Source organism: Brassica napus, chromosome A6 (genome assembly GCF_020379485.1).
Source record: "Brassica napus cultivar Da-Ae chromosome A6, Da-Ae, whole genome shotgun sequence".
NCBI classification, from domain to species: Eukaryota; Viridiplantae; Streptophyta; class Magnoliopsida; order Brassicales; family Brassicaceae; genus Brassica; species Brassica napus.
This window is the reverse complement of record NC_063439.1, coordinates 18,448,887-18,470,743: the sequence shown is the minus strand read 5'-3', so window position 1 is coordinate 18,470,743 and position 21,857 is coordinate 18,448,887. Positions and strand designations below refer to the sequence as shown.

At 32.2% G+C, this 21,857-nt stretch overlaps 2 protein-coding genes, 1 non-coding gene and 1 pseudogene across 3 annotated transcripts; 3 read left to right on the top strand and 1 right to left on the bottom strand.

The window, feature by feature from the left end:
* Positions 1-1,205: 1,205 nt before the first annotated feature.
* On the bottom strand, positions 1,206-4,318 carry LOC125610123 (annotated as a pseudogene).
* An 8,773-nt stretch (positions 4,319-13,091) lies between these two features.
* LOC125575990 lies at positions 13,092-13,216 on the top strand. The gene has a single exon (XR_007314530.1). It is a non-coding gene; the product is annotated as a small nucleolar RNA snoR86 (small nucleolar RNA).
* Positions 13,217-17,626: 4,410 nt separating this feature from the next.
* Positions 17,627-19,312, top strand: LOC125610122 (uncharacterized protein At4g04775-like). The gene has a single exon (XM_048781906.1). It carries the CDS (start codon positions 18,494-18,496, stop codon positions 18,920-18,922), a length of 429 nt encoding a protein of 142 aa, XP_048637863.1. The 5' UTR covers positions 17,627-18,493; the 3' UTR covers positions 18,923-19,312.
* A 111-nt stretch (positions 19,313-19,423) lies between these two features.
* On the top strand, positions 19,424-20,214 carry LOC125609979 (glutathione S-transferase T3-like). Its single transcript, XM_048781613.1, has 2 exons — positions 19,424-19,550; positions 19,658-20,214. The coding sequence occupies exons 1-2, from the start codon at positions 19,424-19,426 to the stop codon at positions 20,212-20,214; spliced, it is 684 nt and encodes a 227-aa protein (XP_048637570.1).
* The last annotated feature ends 1,643 nt before the right edge of the window (positions 20,215-21,857 follow it).

Sequence of the window (21,857 nt, the reverse complement as noted above, 5' to 3'; positions counted from 1 at the left end):
AAATCGAAGTCAACAATGGAGGAATCGCGATGAAGACGACGATTGTTGAGGCTCTGATACCATATTACGATGAGAAAGTTTGTTAAAGAATAAAAGATATTTCTCATTATCTTCTGTTGTTCGTTACAGTGAGCTTATATACTAGTAAATACATATGTACAAATTAGATTAGCTAAACCGGCGAAAGGAAACCGGAGATAACCAAACTAATTACATCATATACTAAACCATACTCCAATATAGGGCTTTGAGAGTGGGAAGATTGGGTCACTGAGAATGGACTCCCTAACGTAACGTTTGCGTTCGTAAATATCTTCTTATCATAATTTTGAAATAATAAAAAACTCATTCAATTCATAAAATATTTCTGCAACGTGCATTACAACGGTTGTTTACTATATAAACATAGACTAGAACCGGAAAGCAAGAGCTGATAATTTAGGGTCTCACTGGTTCAAACGCAGCGGTTGCGGTTACGGTTGCGGTTACGGTTGCGGGAGTTTACGGATGCGGGTGGTTGCGGTGTCTAGCGGTTTTAAGAGATTTGTACGACTGGTTCTGCGGTTAGAAATTGGTGCGTTTGCGGGATACTTATGACTGGTTAACTACCAAATACAGCAGTGGTTAAATAATAAATTAACAATATTTACATTTTATATAATTATAAAAATATCAAAAATAATAAATATAAAAATTATATTTAGAAAATTATAGTTTAAAATTTTTAATATTATAGAAAATATTTTTATTTTAAAATTTTATAATATTAATTAAAATATAATAGATATATTTTAGTATTTTTATAATTCCAATTTAAATTTTTATTGAATATTAAAGTTTTTGTATTTATATGGCTTTTGAAAAAAAAAAAATTATCTTTCCGCAACCGCCCGCAAGCGCAAACGCTAGCTGAAACCAACTTTTGATTTTAAGAGGTTCGGAGCGATTTGAAGCGATTTGTAGCGGTTTGTATGATTGTTTCGAAACGCTGTTAAGCGCTAGCAACCGCAAAAACTGCATTTACAGATGATAGCGGAAAAACCAATCAGACCCTTAGTAACAAGTTCACTCTAGGTTTGAGATAACCGTAAATTACTAAGACGTAACTGATTATCAAGAAGTCCAAAACCCGTCCGGATTGCTTTCTTCATAAGTTGGCTCGTTCATAATTTTTTGCCTACAATAAATATATGACACATATACAATAAAAAAAAAAAATCACAGAACTAACCGGGAACGGTATGTACAACATCGACACCAGTGGAAGAGAGAGCTTGTAGGGGAGTATGTTTAAGGTAGCCATAGGCAGTGATGGAGACAGGACCAGAGTAACCTAGTTCCTTGAATGCCGCTTCTATACTCGGACGTACCTGACGAGCATCATAACCTTCGGGTATCGGACAGTCAAACATGTCCCACAACACCTGTATTTTAGCTGTCGCAAATTCAGGCGTCGCCTTGTAGTTTCTTCCACAATGCTCCGTGTAACGTCGGACCTTCTCGAACCCAGGGTTTACATCCTCCTGCGAGTGGTAATATATAGTTAGATAAAAGCATTGATACACGTAAAGAGAAAAGAGAGAGATAGAGAATGCTTACTTCCCGTGCATGCTATAACTCGAGAGATGCTTCCTGAATATCTCAGGGCTTTGGCTATCGAAATTGCACGATTTGCAATAAAACTTGGCTCCCTGAACAACAACAAGATATCCAAACTAATAATAAACATATATTATATATATAAAGTTCCAGAGAGAGATGGATGTTAACTAACCGGATCTGGTATGTGCTACAGAGACTCCCGTGGAAAAGAGCCCTTGCAGGATGTAGCCAGGGGTTTCTGTTTGGTCACCATAGGCAGTGATAGAGACTGGACCAGAGTAGCCTTGTTCCTCGAACGCCCCTTCTAAAATCTTTCGGATCCGACAAGAGTCATAACCCTCCGGAATCGGACAGTCCTTCATGTCCCACGCTATTTTAGCTGCCGCGTATTCAGCCGTCGCCTTCATCCTCTAAACCCTGAACTTATCTCACACACAAGTCCTCGAGCCGGCCATACTAGGGTTTCTTTATATACACCAAACTTATGAGGGATAACTAATTATTACTACGTGAGTTTTGTCCAACAAAAAAAAGGAAAACTAAAGTAGTTTATGCATTAAGAGGTGTTCTATGGCATAAACTACTTTAATTTTCTAAATTATAAATTGTAATATTTCTAATCTTTATAAGTTAACAACAATGCAGGTCATCCATGTCGCGAAATCAGATTCTCGCCAAAATAAGTCTCAGAAGTTTATGCATTAAGAGGTGTTCATGGGGCTTACTGTATACTTTGGTTTCTGAGCAATCATGGCGGTCAGAAGCTGGTTGAGAAACTCAAGTCACGCGCTGGGAGATATATATTGCATTGAGAAAGACATATGGCTTTCACTGGTTTTATCTATGGTCTTACTACTGATACTGAATCCGAAGAACTCAGAGTAATGTGTTAATTGATTACTTAATTTGTGCATCAGATCCCATGCAGTAAACCAGGGCCTGCGCCCTAGAGCAAGAAAAAAATTTTTACCCTCTAAAATTTATATACAGATAATATTTTAAATATTTTAAAATTTAATCAGTAATATTTTGTATATTTTATAATGAAAATAAATCTATATACATATCAAAACCTTTTTATATATATAAAAATATAGATTTATAAAAAAAATTGGACCCCTTAGTTAGTTTATACCAGGGGGGCACGGGGGAGCCTGCCCTTGCATGTAAAGAGCAACATTTCAATCCACGATATAACTAAATATCTCTACTTTCCTAGAGTAACATATATATTAAGAAAAACAAGAATTAATTAAGAAGTACAGTTACATTGGAGCCTAAAAAATTCACAAACTAAAGCATTATAAGCCATTATATATGATGAGTTCAGAGTTAGATGCAGACAACAGAAAAGCATATTGAGGTCATCTAAAAGAACTTGGAAGCATCAATCTGAAATAAAAATGATAAAAACTGAATCAAAATGAAGGCAAGGATGATCTTTCCAATAGAAACATGCCTACATAATAAGTATATAGATTTGTAAACTATAAATTAGAGGGAAACCTTAATAGTATACGATCAATTCAGTGTAGAAACTTATAAAAGCTCGCATTATACACAGATACAACAGCATAAACATGAAAGCCTTTCTAAAATTAAGGAATCAAAAAGGTAAAACCAAAGACAACAGGGAAAAATACAGATCATAGAGGACCTGTTTGAGGGTTTTCCAAGTTGAAGAGATTCAAATGAAGTTAGCCCTCTTCAGGAATCTGATAGTTCTGCAGTAATAAGGCCATATAAATTCATCAAAATCCAAATATCTCTCAATGATCCATTCTTGGACCTGTTTCAGTTTGGTGCGTGTGAGCTGTCTGTTGTCAGTGTTCTTGATGGCCACTATTGGTCGAGTCACTAGAGCTCTCACGTCGTCTTTAAGCTTGCCATGGGAAATGTAATGGTATGCTATTATGTAATAAGATGGTAGGTTTCTTATCACTTTGGTGGTTTGGTTGAAGCAGAAAGCGTAAAGTGCACATATTCCTTGAAACGTTTTGATATAAAGGGCCACGATCAAAGGTCCAACAATCCACAAAGGAGATAACTCCTTTGTAACTTCAGCTCCATAGATTGCGTTAACAGCAAGGAAAGCCGGAACACTGCAAAATAGTAAAAAAGAAACGTATATTCAATACACATATAAGGAACTTGGAAAAGGAAAAGATGCTCATACTTACAATAAGAGCAACGGAATCTTGATAGCTGCGTCAAGACTCCAAAACCAGGTCCAAAATGTATTGTTTGTACTCTCAAGGCTTTCTGTTTTCCGGATCTCTGTTTCAGTTTCTAGCTTCTTCGTATGTGGAACATGTTCTCCTTCCAAAGCCTCGTCAATGACTTGAATAGGTGATTGTGTGAGCAACAGTGATAACCATTTCTTGAACAGCTTCTGAATAGCAGGTTGTCCTGTGATTGAATCCTCTGTTTCCGAGGTGTATGAAACCGATGTGTTTTGTGACTTTGAAGAGCTATCCACATTATTTTCGACATCTGAACGGTAAGATAGTTTAACTGAGTTGTTATTAGTGGCTTTCTTCCCACGCTCACTTCCCCCTGATTCGCCTTTGAAAGACGTAACCCTGAAAGATTTTGCTTTCAATCGTAAAAGCTTTTCTTTCCTCCCAGCAAAGTGTACCGTCGTAACAGGTGTCTTAGTAACCAAGCCTTTGGTCCATTTTGGTGAACTCCAAGGAAACAAGACATGTGAACTCTATAAGAGATAACATGAAACAAGGCATTACAAGAGTGGTACTGATAGAATCATCATGATCAATAACACAGACGCAAGAAAACACATGAAAATTAGGACTTATAAGATTGCATGCTTAGTTGTAAGTTGTAACTTGTAAGATACCTGCAGTTTATGAGTTACCAACACCATTGTCTCCAGCTATTCACTTACAAAAAGGTGACAACCTGTCCATTATTAACACACAAACCACTTTTAGTTCCTGTCCATCATTAACACACAAACCACTTTGAGTAACTTAATCAGCTTTGGCAAACTCAAATCGGTAATCCTAGATTCCAATTGCCTTCTCTAAGCCTAAATTACCAAACTCCAAGATTCATAGGCAAGCAACTTGCAGAAACATCAAGCCAAACTCCAACATAAGTGAAAAGGATTGACATATATAGGTTAATGTAACCTCTAAAAGATAGAAATCACAAGTAGCGATCACAGAGGAACGAAGTTTAGCAGAATCCGAACCAACACGACGTCGTTTCGCCAACTCAAAACTCATAAACTATCATCAATTTAAAAAGGAGAATTCGGCCAAAAAAAGCACGAACTTTGCAGGAATTGTCAAAAAGAAGTATACCATTGGATTCGAACTCGGGTTGGTTGGGGAAAATTGCAAAGTATTTTACCACTAGGCTAGTGGCACTTTCAACAAAGTTACTAGCACATTTTGTTACTAGCACTCTAAAAACTTTAAAAGATCTTTAAAATTCCAAAAAATTGAAAAAATAAAAAAAATTCTAAAATTAATTTTGAAATTAAAATTTTCCAAAATTTTCAATTTTTTTAAACAATTGCTAAAAATTGAAATTAATTATACACACATAAAAAGATACCCACATATTAAAATTAAATCAAAATGCTTAAAATAAATATTGTACCCATTATGAGTGCAATTTTTAATTTTTAGCTGATAATTATAATTTTAATTTTTTGCATTTTCTTTGAATTTTTAAATTTTTTGGAATTTAAGAAAAAATGAAAATTTTGAAAGATTTTTGATTTTTTAAAGAACAGATAAAATTTTATTTTTAATTTCAAAATTAATTTTATTTTTAATTTTAATTTCAAAATTAATTTTATTTATATATTTTAATATTAATTTCAAAATTAAATTTATAAAAAAATTTTATTTTTTCAATTTTTTGAAATTTTAAAGATCTTTTAAAGTTTTTAGAGAATTTTTTTATATTCAATCAGTACCAAATAAATTAAATGTGTTAGTAACTCAATCGAAACTACCACTAGCCCAGTGGTAAAATACCTTGCCATTTGTCTTAGTCAACCTGAGTTGTTATATTCATCTCATTTGAAAACGACGTCGTTTCGCTTAACACCAACATTTAACATTGTCTTAACTGTGGATTCACGGTGTGCTAAAATGACCAGTCAATCTTAAGTTGCTTAATAAACTAAAAAAGTTAATAAATGTATAGTATTTTTTTGGCCAGATTCGAGATTCGTGTAAAATTCGTGTTTTTTTTGGCCGAATTCTCATTTAAAGAGCCGTGATATTTTAATTGAATATATATATATATATAATCATTACACAAAGACAAAGGTGCCACGAGACCTCAGAATGGGATTCAAATTAGAGTAAAAGAAGCGACCTCAATCATCATGAGCTTGTTTGTCTTCTGGTTTCTTCGTAGGAATACGTAAATAAGCAGAGTTTTGTAGAAGAAAGACGAAGAACCCTAGTGCAAAATCCGAAGCTGTGAATCAAAAACCAATGAGAAAGATTGTGAATTTAAGAGAGGGACGGAGAAGCGGATAGGAAGAAGAGAAGATTGCAGACAAAGAGGTTAATCAAATTGATTTTAAGATTGAAAATTTTAAGATTTATTCTGAGTTTTAGATATTTTTAATTTTTTTTGGAGAGTTATTAATATTTTTTAATTAAAATTAGCATAGTTTGGGTCAGTGTTTTTAAAACCGGACCAATTAGCGAACCAAAATTTTTTTGGATCACGGGTCATTGTGATTCGACCGGATCTGAACCGGGTTCGATCGGATTTACTTAGTTTAAACTAAATTAAATGATTATAAATAATATACATATTCTTAAAAAAAATATATATATATCATATCAAATAAAATGTTAAATAGCCATGTAGAAACTCTATAAATTAATACTCGATAAATTAATAAATATTAAAAATTAATAAAATTTTCTTTTCTCAAACTATGCTAGAGTAAAATGTATCATAATGCGATAAAAGAATAAGATAGTAACCATTATAAATTAATAATTTATAGATATATATATATATATATATATAAACATAAGCAAAATATTAAAATGTTTATTTGTTTTAAAAATGAATTTCATCTCAATTTTTTTTCGTTTAAATATTTTAGTGTTACTTTATTGAAATGCATATAAAAACTCATTTGCAATCTATCATACATATTCAACATACATAAAACACATCAAATAATCTAATTAAAATAGATTATATTCAAATCTATAAAATTTAAATAATATATAATATCACACAATAAAATATTTTCTTCTTATATTTAAAAATATATGTTAAAACCATAATTTTAAAAAAAAATCTTTAAATTGAGTTTATAAATTAACATAGTCCAAACATTATTAATTTAGAAAGTTTTTTTTGTATGTAGTAGTTATTGATAGTACATCCCATTACATGTCTGTAGCCAAAACTCATTCACTAGAGAGATAGCTTAGAGTAAAGAGGATATAATATGGTGTCACCAGATAAATCCAAGTTCGACTTTCAGTTGCTATAGTTGGGAGCAGTGGCGAAGCCAGAAATGTTTTGCACCGGGATCGAAAACAGAAATCAAAAACATAATTTATAAACTCCAATAAACTACAAATGTATTCTAGGCACACTCCTTTTTTGTTGAATGTAAGAATTTATTCAAACCAAAAAACGTTTGTACAGTGACTGCTTATTTGTTTTGAGTGTTTTATGTTTCTAAAGCTTTTAAGAAAAAAAAAACATAACAACAATGAATAAAAACAAAGCTCAATCTCTATCTCTAAAATCTTCTCAGACCGAACCACACGACTACAACATTTCCACTCTACGCACACTCATAGCTTGAAACTTTTTTATAAGAATTTTATTGGCTAAAAATATAGAAAACCAACTTAAATTTTAACTAAAAATAATTAGAAAACACGAGTTGGGAGTTTGCCGTCGTCTTGTGTGTCTGAGGAAGAGGAACAATTTTTTTTAAAGAGTTTACTTATTTCTTAATGTTTTTATATTGTAAATTAGTTGGACGTAATACAATTCGGGCTTAAACTAACATATTACTAAAGTTTAAAATAGCAAAAGGTGTTTAGGGATTTTATATTTTTAGATAAATATAGGAAAATGAAGTTAAAACTAATGTAAATCCAAAAATTTTAATATAAAATTTACTTTAGCTGTATAATTAAATTTTATCTTCATTGCTTAGTAATTATTTTTTAGTGGAGTCAACACAAATTCTTCTTAATACAAAACAGTTTTTTTTTTTTAGAAAATTGTCAAAACAGAACAAAAAATATCATGGTTGTCCATTTGGTATAAAACCATTTTTGTCCATTTTGTCTCTCTTTTATCCTTTTCATTTCTGAAACTTAATGAAATAAATAGTTTCATGTATCAAAAAAATTATTAAAATTATAAATATAATTAATAAAACACCCATATACACAAAATGATATTTTTTAGTTGAAAAACTTAATAAATAAATAAAAAAAATTATGTTCTACTAAATGTAGATTTTGTCTTCTACATAAATTTGGTTAGTAGAAAACGAATTTTAGATTATACAAGTTCATCTATTTTTTTTAGAACGAACAATCTACTTTTAATTAAAATTCTAAATATGGAGAATGCGAATTCTACTAATTGTAAAGATATCTATTTTTCTCCATAATGCAGTTTCTACTTTAATGAAGTATTCTAAAATTTTCAGAATGCGAAATCTAAACACAACTCGTACATCTATATGAGATAGAAATTGCATTCTGAACTTTTGTCATTGTTCTACACAGTGTAGAAGTTGTCTTCTACGGATAAGAAAACATGTTTTTTTTGCGAAAATTAAGGAAATTTCAGTTAAGGAAATATTCTAAAATTATTCTAACTTTCTTAAAATGTATATAAGTCGATTTACCTTCTCAAAAATTTTATTTTCCTTTTTTATAAACTTTTTTTTTTTAAATGTTCGTTCCTTTTTGTTAAAACTTTTAATAAAAAAATAAACTTTTTAATTTTAATGTTTTTAAAATCTTTGTAGAAAAATAAAAAATAAAACTTTGTAAAACGTTTTTAATAAAAATAAACTTTATAAGAATTTTTTCAATAAAACATTAAATAAACATTATAAAAACTTTTTCAAAATGTTTGTGAAATTTTTAGTTTTATTAAAAAATTAATAAAAAATAAAATTTTAAATTAAAATATTGTTTCTTTTTTATTAGACTTTTTAAAGTTCAGTTAAGCTTTTAAATTTTGTTTAATGTATTTAATTTGATTAATCGAGGGTTAATTTTGGTATTATGAAAAAAAAATTATACTAAATAGATAACTTATGGTGGTATTATACCAAATGGACAACCATGCTATTTCTTTTGTTCCGTTTTAACAAATTTCCCTTTTTTTTTAAGTAGTAGAGTCACCTGACCCTCCCTTCTCTTAAGCTGCCTCCGCCCATGGTTGGGAGGTAATTTTTTATCCTGACGGTGATTGTATTTGCACACTTCATCTGATTCACACGTGCAATATTGATGGATTGACTGACGTACACATTTTCGCCTGCATGTAGACTCTTGTAAGTTTTCGGAAACAAAGCGAGTAGATTCTTGTTTGTATGTTCGATATACAGTAAAATAATAATCAAATATAGTAGTTCTATTCCACGAACTCATCTATATTATTAAAATTAAAGAATCTTTTGGTACTATTTAGAAATATCGATAAAAATTAAAACAAGAACTGTTCAGAAACATGAATAGCAGATTAACTACTTTTTTAATTTATATATTTAGCCATTACATTTACAATAATTAAATACTTCCTTTTTGTATTTTTTTTATTTACAGATTCTGCCATTGTATTTAAAATCAATTTAAATTAATTAATTATAATAGTTGTTGTTTCTTTATGGGAAAAAAAAACACAAACTGAAATATATAGTATATAACTATATATTATATAAACTATTTTTTTAATATTTAATTTAGTCAATATTAAAATTTCGAGAGTTCAATTTTCAAAGAAAAAAATATATCATAAAATTAATAATAATTCTTAGAAAACTAATGCAAAAATTAAAAAATTTAGTATGTAGTTTCATTTTAAAATAAAGTAACAAATAAACAACAGATTAACATATGAATAGTACAATTACATCAAATTGTATCAAATTATAAAATTTTAATATAATATTATGCACAAATAAAAAGAATTATTATCAAACATCTATTATAAAATAATATATTTTACCCTATATGTAAATTACAAAACATAAAAAACATACATAATATATTTTTATAAAACCAGCGGTTTATAAATTTACGTTGAACATAAGTTAAATCAACCACCCGCGCGGGGGCGCAGGTTAAGTTCTAGTATAAATTAAAAGAAAAACTAACAACCAAAATAATAAATTAGATATCAAAGTGAAACCTGAACCGCAGGCCTGGCCCAATAAAGCTTGATGCGGGGCAGGATTAGGCCAGCATTTTGTAAGTCCGCAGAGTACAGACCTCGCGGGCAGGACTTGTTGCGGGATGACCCACAAGTTAACATGCGGGATTTGGATGACCCACAAACCCTAGCCTCCATTTCTGTTTTCACCTGAAATAAGAGAGAGAGAAAGAGAGAAGAAAAAAGGTGATTCACCCATAAATGTTCGCCGACGGCAAATGAAGCTCTGCTGACAGAGATTTGAAGGTCGATGATACTTCTGGACTCTCATGTGTCTTCTATCTCCAAGAGTGGAGCTTCTTTAAGCCACCGGAAAAAGTCTCCGAACTCACACTCAACCAAAGACGAAGATCCAGCTCCGACGATGTGTTCTTCATCGACGGTGACTGCATGCATGTCACAGGTAAAGAAAGTGCAAACATGGTTTGTTGTGGATTTATATTTTTTCGGTTCTAACACTCTAAGTCTCTAACTCCTTATTTCAGGTGGGTTATATTCTTCTTCTGGATCTCCTCAGCTTCGATCCACCACCAGGGCTTCTTAGCTTCTAGTCTTCTTAGCTTCTATTCTTATTAGATCCACCACCAGAGGTTTTCCTTCTCTGCATCAGTGCCGGCCCTTGGCATGTGCACAAGGTGCTTATGCACAGGGTCTCAAAAAAATTAGAAATTTTTAGCAAGAATTTAGGGTCTTCTTCTTACAGATTTAAGGGTCTTATTTACCAATTATTTTTATTGGTCTTGTAAAAATAAAAATAAAATTGCACAGGGTCTGTAAAAAACATGAGCCAGGCCTGCTCTGCATGCATGGTCGTCATCTTCTCCTCTTCACTGAGAAGGTATGAAACTCATTATGTATCTTTGGTGATAGCAATTAGAATGTCTTGTTAATTAGCTTGTAATCTGATATTGATAGTTTCTTGAAATGAAATTACTCATGTTCAGTCTATATGTTTTTTTTTTGTGTTTTTGAAAGTGAACAAGAGTAAAAGAAGATACGAAACAGAGATGAAAGCATTGTAAGTTTTATTACTATGAAATTTGATTGCGCTTAGTTTGTCATGTTCTGTTCTGTCTCTGATATATTGATGTTGACTGCTTGTGATTGTGTCTTAATGTTGAATAGTGTAGCAACTTGTTTCCAATAGTGTAGCACCTATATATATATAATCAATCTCATCTTATACATGTACTTGTAATAGAAAAAATAGTCTTCAAGAACTTCAAGAAAATAGACTTAGATAACAAGAACAATATATAACAAATTTTGTTGAGCTTAAATAGTAGATGCTTCATGTATCTTCATTATGTGCACTTAAGTAAGTAGTGGATCAACCTGAAGCGTCCTAGAGCAGCCTGCAGCATCAAGAAGCGTCCCGATGCACTCCTTTGGCATCCAGTCCGCGGGACGGCCTGTAGGATTGTGGACTTTGGCCGGACGGAATTGGGCCGACTTTTTGGAAACCGCAGTCCACGCAGGCCTGACCTGCTGTGACTCGCAAGAAGACGAACCCGCTGTGGTACGAGACGGAATAGACCAACCTGTTTAACATTCCAACTGTTTCGGCTGTCCTTCATTTGAATTCTCCAGAAACTAGGTTACGATTTGAGTTTAGTTTCACTACAAACCTGGCTAACACATAGATACGTGGCCTTATTCCATTTATACGAATTACTTTTCATCATAAGTGATGAATTGCAGTAAACTATTAAAAAATAACATTTGTGAGACCAGTGCCGGCTCAACAGGGAGGGTAAGGAGTGCACTTGCCCAGGGCCCACCCCAAAAGCCAATCAATTCAATAACAGAAGGGGCCCATTTTTTTGTTTTTTCTTTTAGAATAGGACCCTATAATCTTAGTTTAATTAACTATTAGGTCTAAAAATTATTTTTGCCCAAGGGCCTAATACAATTCTAAGCCGGCCCTGTGTGAGACATCTTACCAAAATTTGTAGATTGTGTTAAGACTGTAATAAACTAAGCCAAACATTGAGTTTTTGATTTGCGTAAGGTTTTAACCAAAAACCGAAACCTAGCACAGACTAATTAGATTAGCTAACCAAGTTAACCGGGAATATCAATTGGGAGTCTCGAGGCTGGCTTAGTCAGACAAGTTGCTGAATTGTTTAATTCACTGGGCAGCTGCCCGTAACATTCACGTACTTTCAAAATATCATCTGCCCGATGACCAGAAAGATTTATTACTTTTAATAGAAAAACGAATTCCCGTTTTCTTTTATTTCCATTTATATTTATATTACAATCCACACTAGTGGTATCAGTATCACCTTCTATTGACCTAATTATGAAACCTTATATATAAACCAAACCCCCCTTTGCATATCCTCATAACTTTAGAAGCCTCCTTTCGTCTCCTCCTTATTCTATCTTTTTGTTTGGCCTTTCTCTTTCTTTTTTTTTTTTTGGTAAAATTTGGCCTTTCTCTTTCGTTTTAGTTTTAGCTACTCTTTCATCTCCACATAACATAAGGTGTTGCTTGTCTATATGTTGGTAACGGTTATTGTAGGATATATAATCTTTATCAAATAGTTGGCCTTTTTGGAAAAATCTATTGAACATTCCAGGTTTTATTAGTTTTTTCTATGATTTTATTCAAGTAGTAGGTTAACTTCCAAGTTTTTCATATTTGAAATGATAATGTATTATATGAAATTAACTTCAAAATAGTTTGGATATGACTATATGATGTGCAAAAATCTTCCATCCGCATGCCATGTCGTTTTCGTAGGCAGAGTGGCCATCTTTTGCATATATTAACCTTCAAATGCCTTCCATCATGTTTGACCCTTGGGGGTGTAAAAGATCGATATTTCAATATCTATCCTCAGTAATATTGAAATCAATTTTTTACCTTATGGCATACATTAATACTCTCTCGATATCTAAAACATTTTTATATAAGTCTATTCTTATTATCTCTAAGTTCGACATTTAAGTCTAAGTTTCTTTTTTCATCTTCTAATATGTTTGTTAGCTTTTCTGTTTAAAGATTTTTTTTGTTTGCTAAATCTTTTGTAATAAGATATATAAGCCAATTTGCAGAGCAATGACGTTAAAATATAAAATGGCGTGAGTTGCCTTGAAGGTTGGCAATAAAAATAAGCGATTCTCCGTGCCTATCAAATTTTTCTCATATTGATTGTGGCCTCGAACAAGTCGCTACATTCATTAACTTGTATCAACCATTTAGTCCAAAAAAAAATATGCAGCCAAACGATGATAATGAAGCAAAAAATACGAGAACACTATGGACTCTTTCTCGGACAAGGAGACATGCCCACCTAAAAATGAATCATTCTTAATTTTAGGGATCAAATTCTCGGATAGACCACATGCAGTGGCGGACCCAGCCCCATTTTTTAGGGGTGTCAAATGTTTGGGCTGAAGCCCAGTATAAACATTTTTATATTAAAATAAGTAAAAAAAGGTAACATAAGGGGTTTGAACTCAGGAAAGGGGGGTCAAGAAAGGGAGTATTTCACCAACTGAGCTACGATTTCTTCTTGTCCAATGACTAAAACTCTTTAATATTTATATTTAACCTGTTGCAGGTGCAACCCCTTCCTAACACGTAGGTCCGCCTCTGACCACATGGGTCAAAAGAAATCTGATTTGGCCCTCACTTATCTTTTTATTTATTTTACATTAAAATTTAAATACAAAACAAAGATAAATAACTGAAAAAACAAAAGACATCAAGTTATTTACTATTTCTGCCATACTATCCGATCCGTAATCTGACCCAATAATTTGACCCGACTTTTAATCCAAATTCTTCTTTTTCTTCTTCATTTTCCTCCATTTATGTTTCTTTAACTTCTTCACTTAAAAAATCAAAACTTTTATTCAAATATTCACTGATTTTCTTTTTCTAATCTCAAAACGATCAATTCATAGTCATATTTAATCAATTCTGTCTTATTCAAAATCGGATTTGTGTTTTATGTTCGAGTTCAGGTAAAGGAGAATGCATAGTATTATAAGTACAATTAGTACAATTCAAACAAGTACAACTATACAACTCAAATTAGTATAACCACTGCAACAAGTATAACTAGAACTAGTATAACTGATACAAATTAATATGGTGATATTTTGGTTTATGTTTTCACTGTATGAATGATGCTATAAGATAGAATGATGTGGAACTACTGAGACATGTTGGTCTATTCTTTCTCCGATTGGATGTGTCAAAATACACAAATAGTTTATTTTCAATAATATTTGATTAATGATTTGTTTATAAGTTGTATTAGTTATATTAGTTGTACCATTTCCAAAAACAATTAATCATCATATTTTTGGTCACAAAGCGGAAGAAAGTAGCCGTGAAGCCAAAAAGTTGCGGTAGAAAGACATTTAGAAGGGTATGCAAAAGATGATGTAAAAATCATCATGAGTTCGAAAAGGATGCATAAGCATTCATGAAAATAAGATAAGAAATTGACCAATTGTAAACACATATACAAGAAGGATATGGTAAAACTTGCTTATTTCGATATGATGAGATAACAAACCAATGTTTATTGTATTTCCATCAAGTGGATGAAAGGTTATAAGACAAAAATTTATAAGAAAAAATGGATCATGTATGACAAGTATAATTGCTACAACTAGTATCATACTGAATGTAGCTGTACTTTGGTTTTAAAATTAAAAAAAAATGAGTTCTACCATGTAAAAATATAAACACATCACGTGTATCATTATTTATATGTTCTTGCCAAAGTGAGCTATTTGGAATAGTTTTGGAAAACTTATGTCGTTTTCGGCTTTCTTATTTCTTATGTTCGTAAGATTTATGTTCTTTTGGATGTTAAAACATATATTCTTGGTATGTTAAAACCTATGTTTCTTAAGATGTTTAACTTGTTTCTTTTGGAGGAATGTTAAAATAAAATTGTTATGAGTTTAAAATTACGGGCATTTAGGTACAGAATTTTTTCAAGAATGGCACAACTAGTACAACTACTCAACATTAATGTTCCACCAGAATGTTTAAAACATGATACAAACGTGATGCATAATACAAAATGAAATAACATATTTGTACTAGTATTCGAGTTGTACCGCTTTATACACAGTTGTACTAATTTTTGAGTTGTACCGGTTTGTACATAGTTGTACTTTTGCAGTGAAATCGAAAACACTAATTGTACCATATAAAAATTAAACTTACCTCAGTTGTACCACTTCTTTATAAATGTTTACATATCTTTGTCCCAATACAATGAAATCATTAATTTTGTTAAAATACATTTCATGTACGTTTTCCAAAAATTATGTGGACAAAAAAGTTAACCCTTAAGTTTGTGGTTTTTGCTTTAGTTTTTAGTTTTTATTTTTGTAAATATTTTTTATCCAATCAAGTTTTAGTTTTTATTTTTGTAAAAACTATTTCACTTGCCAATCAAGTTTTTTAACAATTAGATTCTCTAAAATTTAGAAAAACTAGTTTTTCAAAATTTCAACCAATTTGTGAAGAAAAGCAAAAACCCAATTTTGTGGGTTTTCAATATAAAACCAATTTTTTTTTGTATAAAATACTATATTTTAATTGGTTAATAATTAAATAAAAAATATTTTCATAAAGATAAAATTCCCATACAATTTTTTATCATTTGAACATTAATGTAAAATAATTTATTTTTGTTTCATATCTATAAATAAATATAGATAATTTTAGTATTAATTGTAACCATTTAGTTATTAATTTCTATAAATAAAATTATTGAATAGTTTTAATTATTATTATACACACTAAACAACAACTAAAAATTATAAAACTTAAAATATTTTATTAATACAATATATTATGTAATAAAATATATAATTAGTTTCAAAATTTCAAAATATTTTAATTTTTATGATTTATAGATATTTTTATAATCATATTTTAGTATAGTACTTAATATAAAATAAATTTAAAACATGGTATTTTTTATTTTAATAATAACCACTATATTTTGATAAATTTTAATGGTAATTTTAAAATTTTATTACTATTTACTTTATTATTTTAAAACAATGTATTGCTTATTTTATTAAAAAACAGCAACACCAAAATCTAAAAACTGAAAATCAAAAACAAAAATCTAAGGCTCCGAATGGTGACATTTTCGGAAACACGAAGAACGAATAGGAAATGAGCGTATATGAATAAAATTGCAGGAATGAAAAGGAATGCTTGTTTCTTATCAAATTTAATAAGGAATGCTTTTGTTCTATATTTTTCTACAAAAAAGGAATGGGAAAGAACAAGAAGGAAAAACTATTTCTTGTGAATGGTTATTTTTTTGAGAAATGATAAGGAATTCAGTGTTCTCTTTCGTTCCCTGGTCACCATTCAAAGCCTAAAAGTTAAAAACTAAAAACCAAAAACTAATGGAAACAATCATCATCTTAATATATGTAATATTAGGTGCAAAGGCAAATTGAAAAGCAAGAAAAGTTATTTTTTCAGAATCAATAAAACTGTTGTTGTGTTTTTTTAAAACTATTTTACTGTATTTTGAAGATACACTATGTGTTTCCCTGCACCATGTGCAGAAATAAAGTTTTAAAATTATATTCATAAATAAATTTTTGTTAATTTTTTGGTTTTATTATTTGCATTTTTATTTACATTTTTATTTAAATATTGATAAAATAAATATTTTTATTTACATTTATATTATATATATATACATATATATATATATATCTTGGAAATATTTTTATTTATTTATTTTGGTTAATATATTTTAAATAAAATTCTACAAAATTAAGGGAAAGTTTTGTTATGTATAATTAACAAAAAATAAAATTAAAGAATATTTATAAAATTTGTAAATAATTAAAAAAAATAATTATAATATGATTAGAATTTTTTTCTGAAAATGCATAATTTCTTAAAGATTTTTTTAGTAACTAAAATTATAAAATTATTTAAATAAAATTAAATAATATTTCTAAAATTATTTAAATAAAATTAAATATTTTAGAAAATTATTTAAATAAAATTAAATAATATTTTCGAAAATTATTATATATTACTATATTTCTAACTTTACTATTTGTTGTTATATTAATGATGATTTATGAGTTATTAACTTATTCTTAAAACTTACCAAAATTATAAAATAACATTAAATGTAAATGTTCATGTCACAATTAGTGTAAGCCATGTTATCTTTATTAGTGGTCAAGGTTTAAAGGCTTCTACACCCAGGTCTGGGGTTCAAACCCCAGACAACACAATTTCTACATGAAGAGGCCTGTGTTTCAATTCTCGGAGAAGGTGAATAATGCAGATAATTAGAGAAAATGCTTACAAAAGATCTTCAGCATGGCGCAAGGAGTACCGTCAGGAATGGATCTCATAGGGCTACTCAGGGTGATGCAGTCAGGTGTGAATCCTCATAAGGCAAGTAGAATTGTCGGCTGTAATATCGTCTATGTAATGTTTCTCATAATTTGTCATAGCATAATTAACCAGACAAAAAAAAAATTAATGTGGTGATGACATGTGTCACAATCACTTGGTAAATAATGTATAGGGGATTATGTTTAGATTGTTCTATAGGTTTCTTTCGATGTTGTTTTTTTGTTATCAAAACTACACCAAGTTCATTTTTACTTTGAATAGGGCTCCGAGAATCTCAGGTTCGGTTCTGTTTGATTCTAAACCGAATCTCTTTGTATACCGAACGAAAACCGAATAAATCAAATAAATATTAAATAGATAATGGGACCTCAGAGCAAGTGCAACAGCGGTCCATGTCGGATCCTTAGCGCTAATCCTTAGCTTAGGGTTAATATAATAATATTAATTATCCGTGTAAACCTAAGGATTGCCCCGTCGAGAAGGATTTTAAGGGGCTGATCCTTGAGTACGTGTCCTCTTCTAACTGGGTGGGCGTCGGTTTGTGTTTCGTTGGGTCAAGCGAGAAATCTCATTCTCGACCGAAACCGTAGAAAAAAAAATCATCTGGAGAGAAAGGCGATTCATCTCTCTTTCGTTTTTGGTAAATCTTTCTCTAAAATCGTTGATTTTCGCTAAATTAGATCAGTTATCTTCTTGTTTCCTCTCAATCGGGTTGGATCATGGGGGTTTATATCGATTTCGTTTAATGATTGAAATGAGGGTTTTTAAAAATTTTGGGGATAAATCGATTTAGGGAGAGGGTTCGTTTGTATATAGGGTTTCAGATCGATTTTGGTTTCAATCGGAAGCGGATCTTCTCTTTTTTTTCTTACACGGATTGAAATCCCATATTGGTTTCAATGTCGGATCTAGTTGATTTGTTTGATCTTGTTGAATCGATATGTTCATTTTAAGGGAGTATTCTTGGGGTTCAGTTAAATCACTACTCGGTCGTATATATGCGAGTGTTTTTGCGAATGTAATAAGTAATCGGTTCTAATTGATTCACAGTTCTTCACTTCTTTCAGGTTAAAGAAAATGGGACAAGATTACAGCTACATCCAGCCCTCTTCATCATCAGACTCTCTGGACATAACCTCCCTTCTTGAAGCCGAAGCTCACATTTACGCGGATGAAACTGACAGTAGCAACCGCAATGCAATGCCGGTTCAGTACCCACGTCAACCAGAGGCTGATGATGGAATCCCCACGACATGCTACTGTGGAGCTCAGCCTGTTCTCGGCTGCTCTTACACTCCTAAAGACCCATACAGAAGGTACTTTACGTGCGATAATGCTGATGATGGAGACTGCCACGTTTGGAAATGGTGGGAAGTGGCAGTCATGGAGGAGATGAGGGAGTTTCAGAGGCAACTTAGTGATCTTAAGAAGACGGTAGATGAGAGTGTGCAGAAGCGCCTTAACCTTGAGAAGACGGTAGATGAGCTTTCAAAGAAGAAAGCATGAATTAAGCTAATGGTCTGTCTATTAGTCTTAATAGGTTTGGTGTTAGTGATTCTGCGAGGTTAGTTTATGTCCTCTTATTTAATTGCATATTCTTAGAGGCTTTTGTAAAACGTTTGAATGTTTATCTCATGTTTTTTCAGGAATTGTTGCAAAGGTTTCTAAGGAGAGTGGCGTTTGTCAGAATTATCTGTAATAATGTATTATTTCTTTTTAAAAATTAGTACTCTTGTTGTGTTTGAAATGAAGGTTAAAATTAGTACTCTAGTTGTGTTTGAAAAGAAATGGTGTCCGATGCTATTTGTTTGGTTTGTATTGGCATCATTTGATTGGCTTTTATTACTTAGTTTGATAGGTATTTACTCGGATTAGAATAGGTGTTAATGTAACTTATTTGCTTTCTATCTTCCCAACTGCTCTGATTTGATAGGCTTTAATTAGTTTAGAATTTGCTTACTTAAGTAGTAGTGTCGGTAGAATAATGTCACAACCCAACCTCTAACCATGCCTAACCCTTCTGGCTATGTAAACCTACTAAATAGTCAAAATCCCATTGACCTTGACTCACCCGAAGCTAATTGGTTCGCTAGCCAAGTTCCCGATGAGCCTTGTGTGAAGGAGAGGAGAAATGGTCTCCCACAGAGGATAAAATCCTTATTGGTGCGTGGCTTAACACCAGTAAGGACCCTGTGGTGAGCACTGAGCAAAAAGCTGATGCTTTCTGGAATTGTATTGTAGACTACTACAACGGAAGCCCTCACCTGGTTGGGACTACACCGAGGAAGCTTCGTCCTTGCAAGCAGAGGTGGGCTCGGATTAACGAGCAAGTATCCAAGTTTGCTGGTTGCTATGATGGGGCTCTGAGGGAGCAGAGGAGTGGGCAAAATGATGATGATCTCATGAAAGCAGCTTTAGACATTTTCTTCAGTAATAACGGCTACAAGTTCGCCCTGGATCACTGCTGGAGGGAGCTGAGGCATGACCAGAAATCGTGTGCAACTCATACGGCTAAGGACGGTGGAAATGAGAAGCGGAAACCACCTTCGGCGGGTGATAGAGAAGAAGGGGAAGACGGAGAACCAGAGGGTAGACCTCCCGGGGTAAAGGCTGCCAAAGCTGGATGTAAGAAGAAGAAGAGTGCTAGAGAGGAGGAGTTGACGAAGCTACAGGCTGTTTTAGAAACTAAAGAAAAAATCTCTAGACATAAACTCCTAGATCGTTTACTCGCGAAAACAGAGCCACTATTAGAGATGGAGACTACTCTAAAACTCAAACTAATGTCTGAAATGTTGTGATTTATTAGTCTTGATTGTAGGTATTAATTTTGTTTTGTGAAGTTGGGACTTTTAAATTGTTTTTTCTATCGTACTAACTGTTGTCTTATTTGATGTGTCAGGTCCGTGAAGCCATGTGAACCAAGTCACGGGTGCATTGGGAGGTCTGAAAGTCTTTTGGTCGTTAGCGGATGTGAAGCAAGTCACGGGTGCATTTTTATTCAAGTCTAGTATTATAAGTAGTTGTCTTTGTTGTATAATAAGTAGCAAGTCACAGATTCTCCACTTTCAAAACTTGTATCCTTTTGGTGCTTTATCTTTGTAAAAGAAGTAGAAGCAGTCGTTGTATCCTCTTGGTAGAAGAAGAAGTAGTCCTTGTATTCTCTTGGTGCCTTCTCTTTGTATCCACTCGGCATTAGGTAACACTTATCACTCTTGTTGCTCAAACTGAAACATGTGTTGCATTTTATGTTCTTTTGGTTCATTTTAGTTAAACTGAAACATGTGTTGAATATTTAAACTGAAACATGTGTTGCTTCATCTAATGATTTGGTTTGAAACCCGTTGCATGTGTTCGGCTGATTGACTAATAAAAGCTATTTACATTGTCATTAAGTATAAAAACATGTGTTGAAAATGTGAATAATCATACTAAAATTGGTTTAAAAAAAAGGAATTTTCTAATTTTTCAATTTTTTAAAAAAATTACTAAAATTTAAGTAACCAATAAGTAAAATTTTGGATTCAAGTAGGGATATCTAAAGATGTCATCATCCTCATCCGATAACGTTGATGAAAGATTGGAAGAAATTTTCGACGAAATTGTGGATGATACATACAATGACATTGTCGGGTCCCAACCCAATAAGCAGAAGAGGCGTGCTTATATAGAGCAAAACCGTGAAGTAGGACACAACCGTTTATGAAATGACTACTTCAGCGAACATTCAACATTCTCGGCCCATTTATTCAGACGCCGGTTCCGCATGAGTAAGGATTTATTCTTGCGTATAGTGGTGAGCCTCTCAGAGAACATTCGATTCTTTACACAAAGAAGAGATGCAACCGGGAGGTCTGGTCTTTCTCCACTATAAAAATGTACGGCGTCTATTCGTCAACTTGCTTACGGTTCAGCGGCTGACGCGGCAGACGAATATCTCCGACTTGGTGAAAGTACGGCACTTTCATGTTTACACCATTTCACTGACGGAATAATACAGTTATTTGGAAATGAGTATCTACGAATGCCCACAGCAGAGGATCTTCAACGGTTGCTCGATATTGGAGAGAAACGCGGGTTTCCTAGGATGGTTGGAAGCATTGACTGCATGCATTGGGAATGGAAAAATTGTCCAACCGCTTGGAAAGGACAGTACGCATGTGGCTCGGGAAAACCGACAATTGTCTTAGAGGCTGTGGTTTCACAAGATCTTTGGATATGGCACGCTTTCTTCCGTCCACCAGGTACTTTAAACGATATTAATGTCTTGGATCGGTCTCCTGTTTTTGATGACATTTTCGAAGGCCGAGCTCCCAAGGTAGAGTATGTGGTCAACGGACACAACTATAACTTGGCCTACTATCTCACTGACGGTATCTATCCCAAATGGGCAACCTTTATCCAATCTATCACAAGTCCTCAAGGTCTTAAGGCAGAATTATTT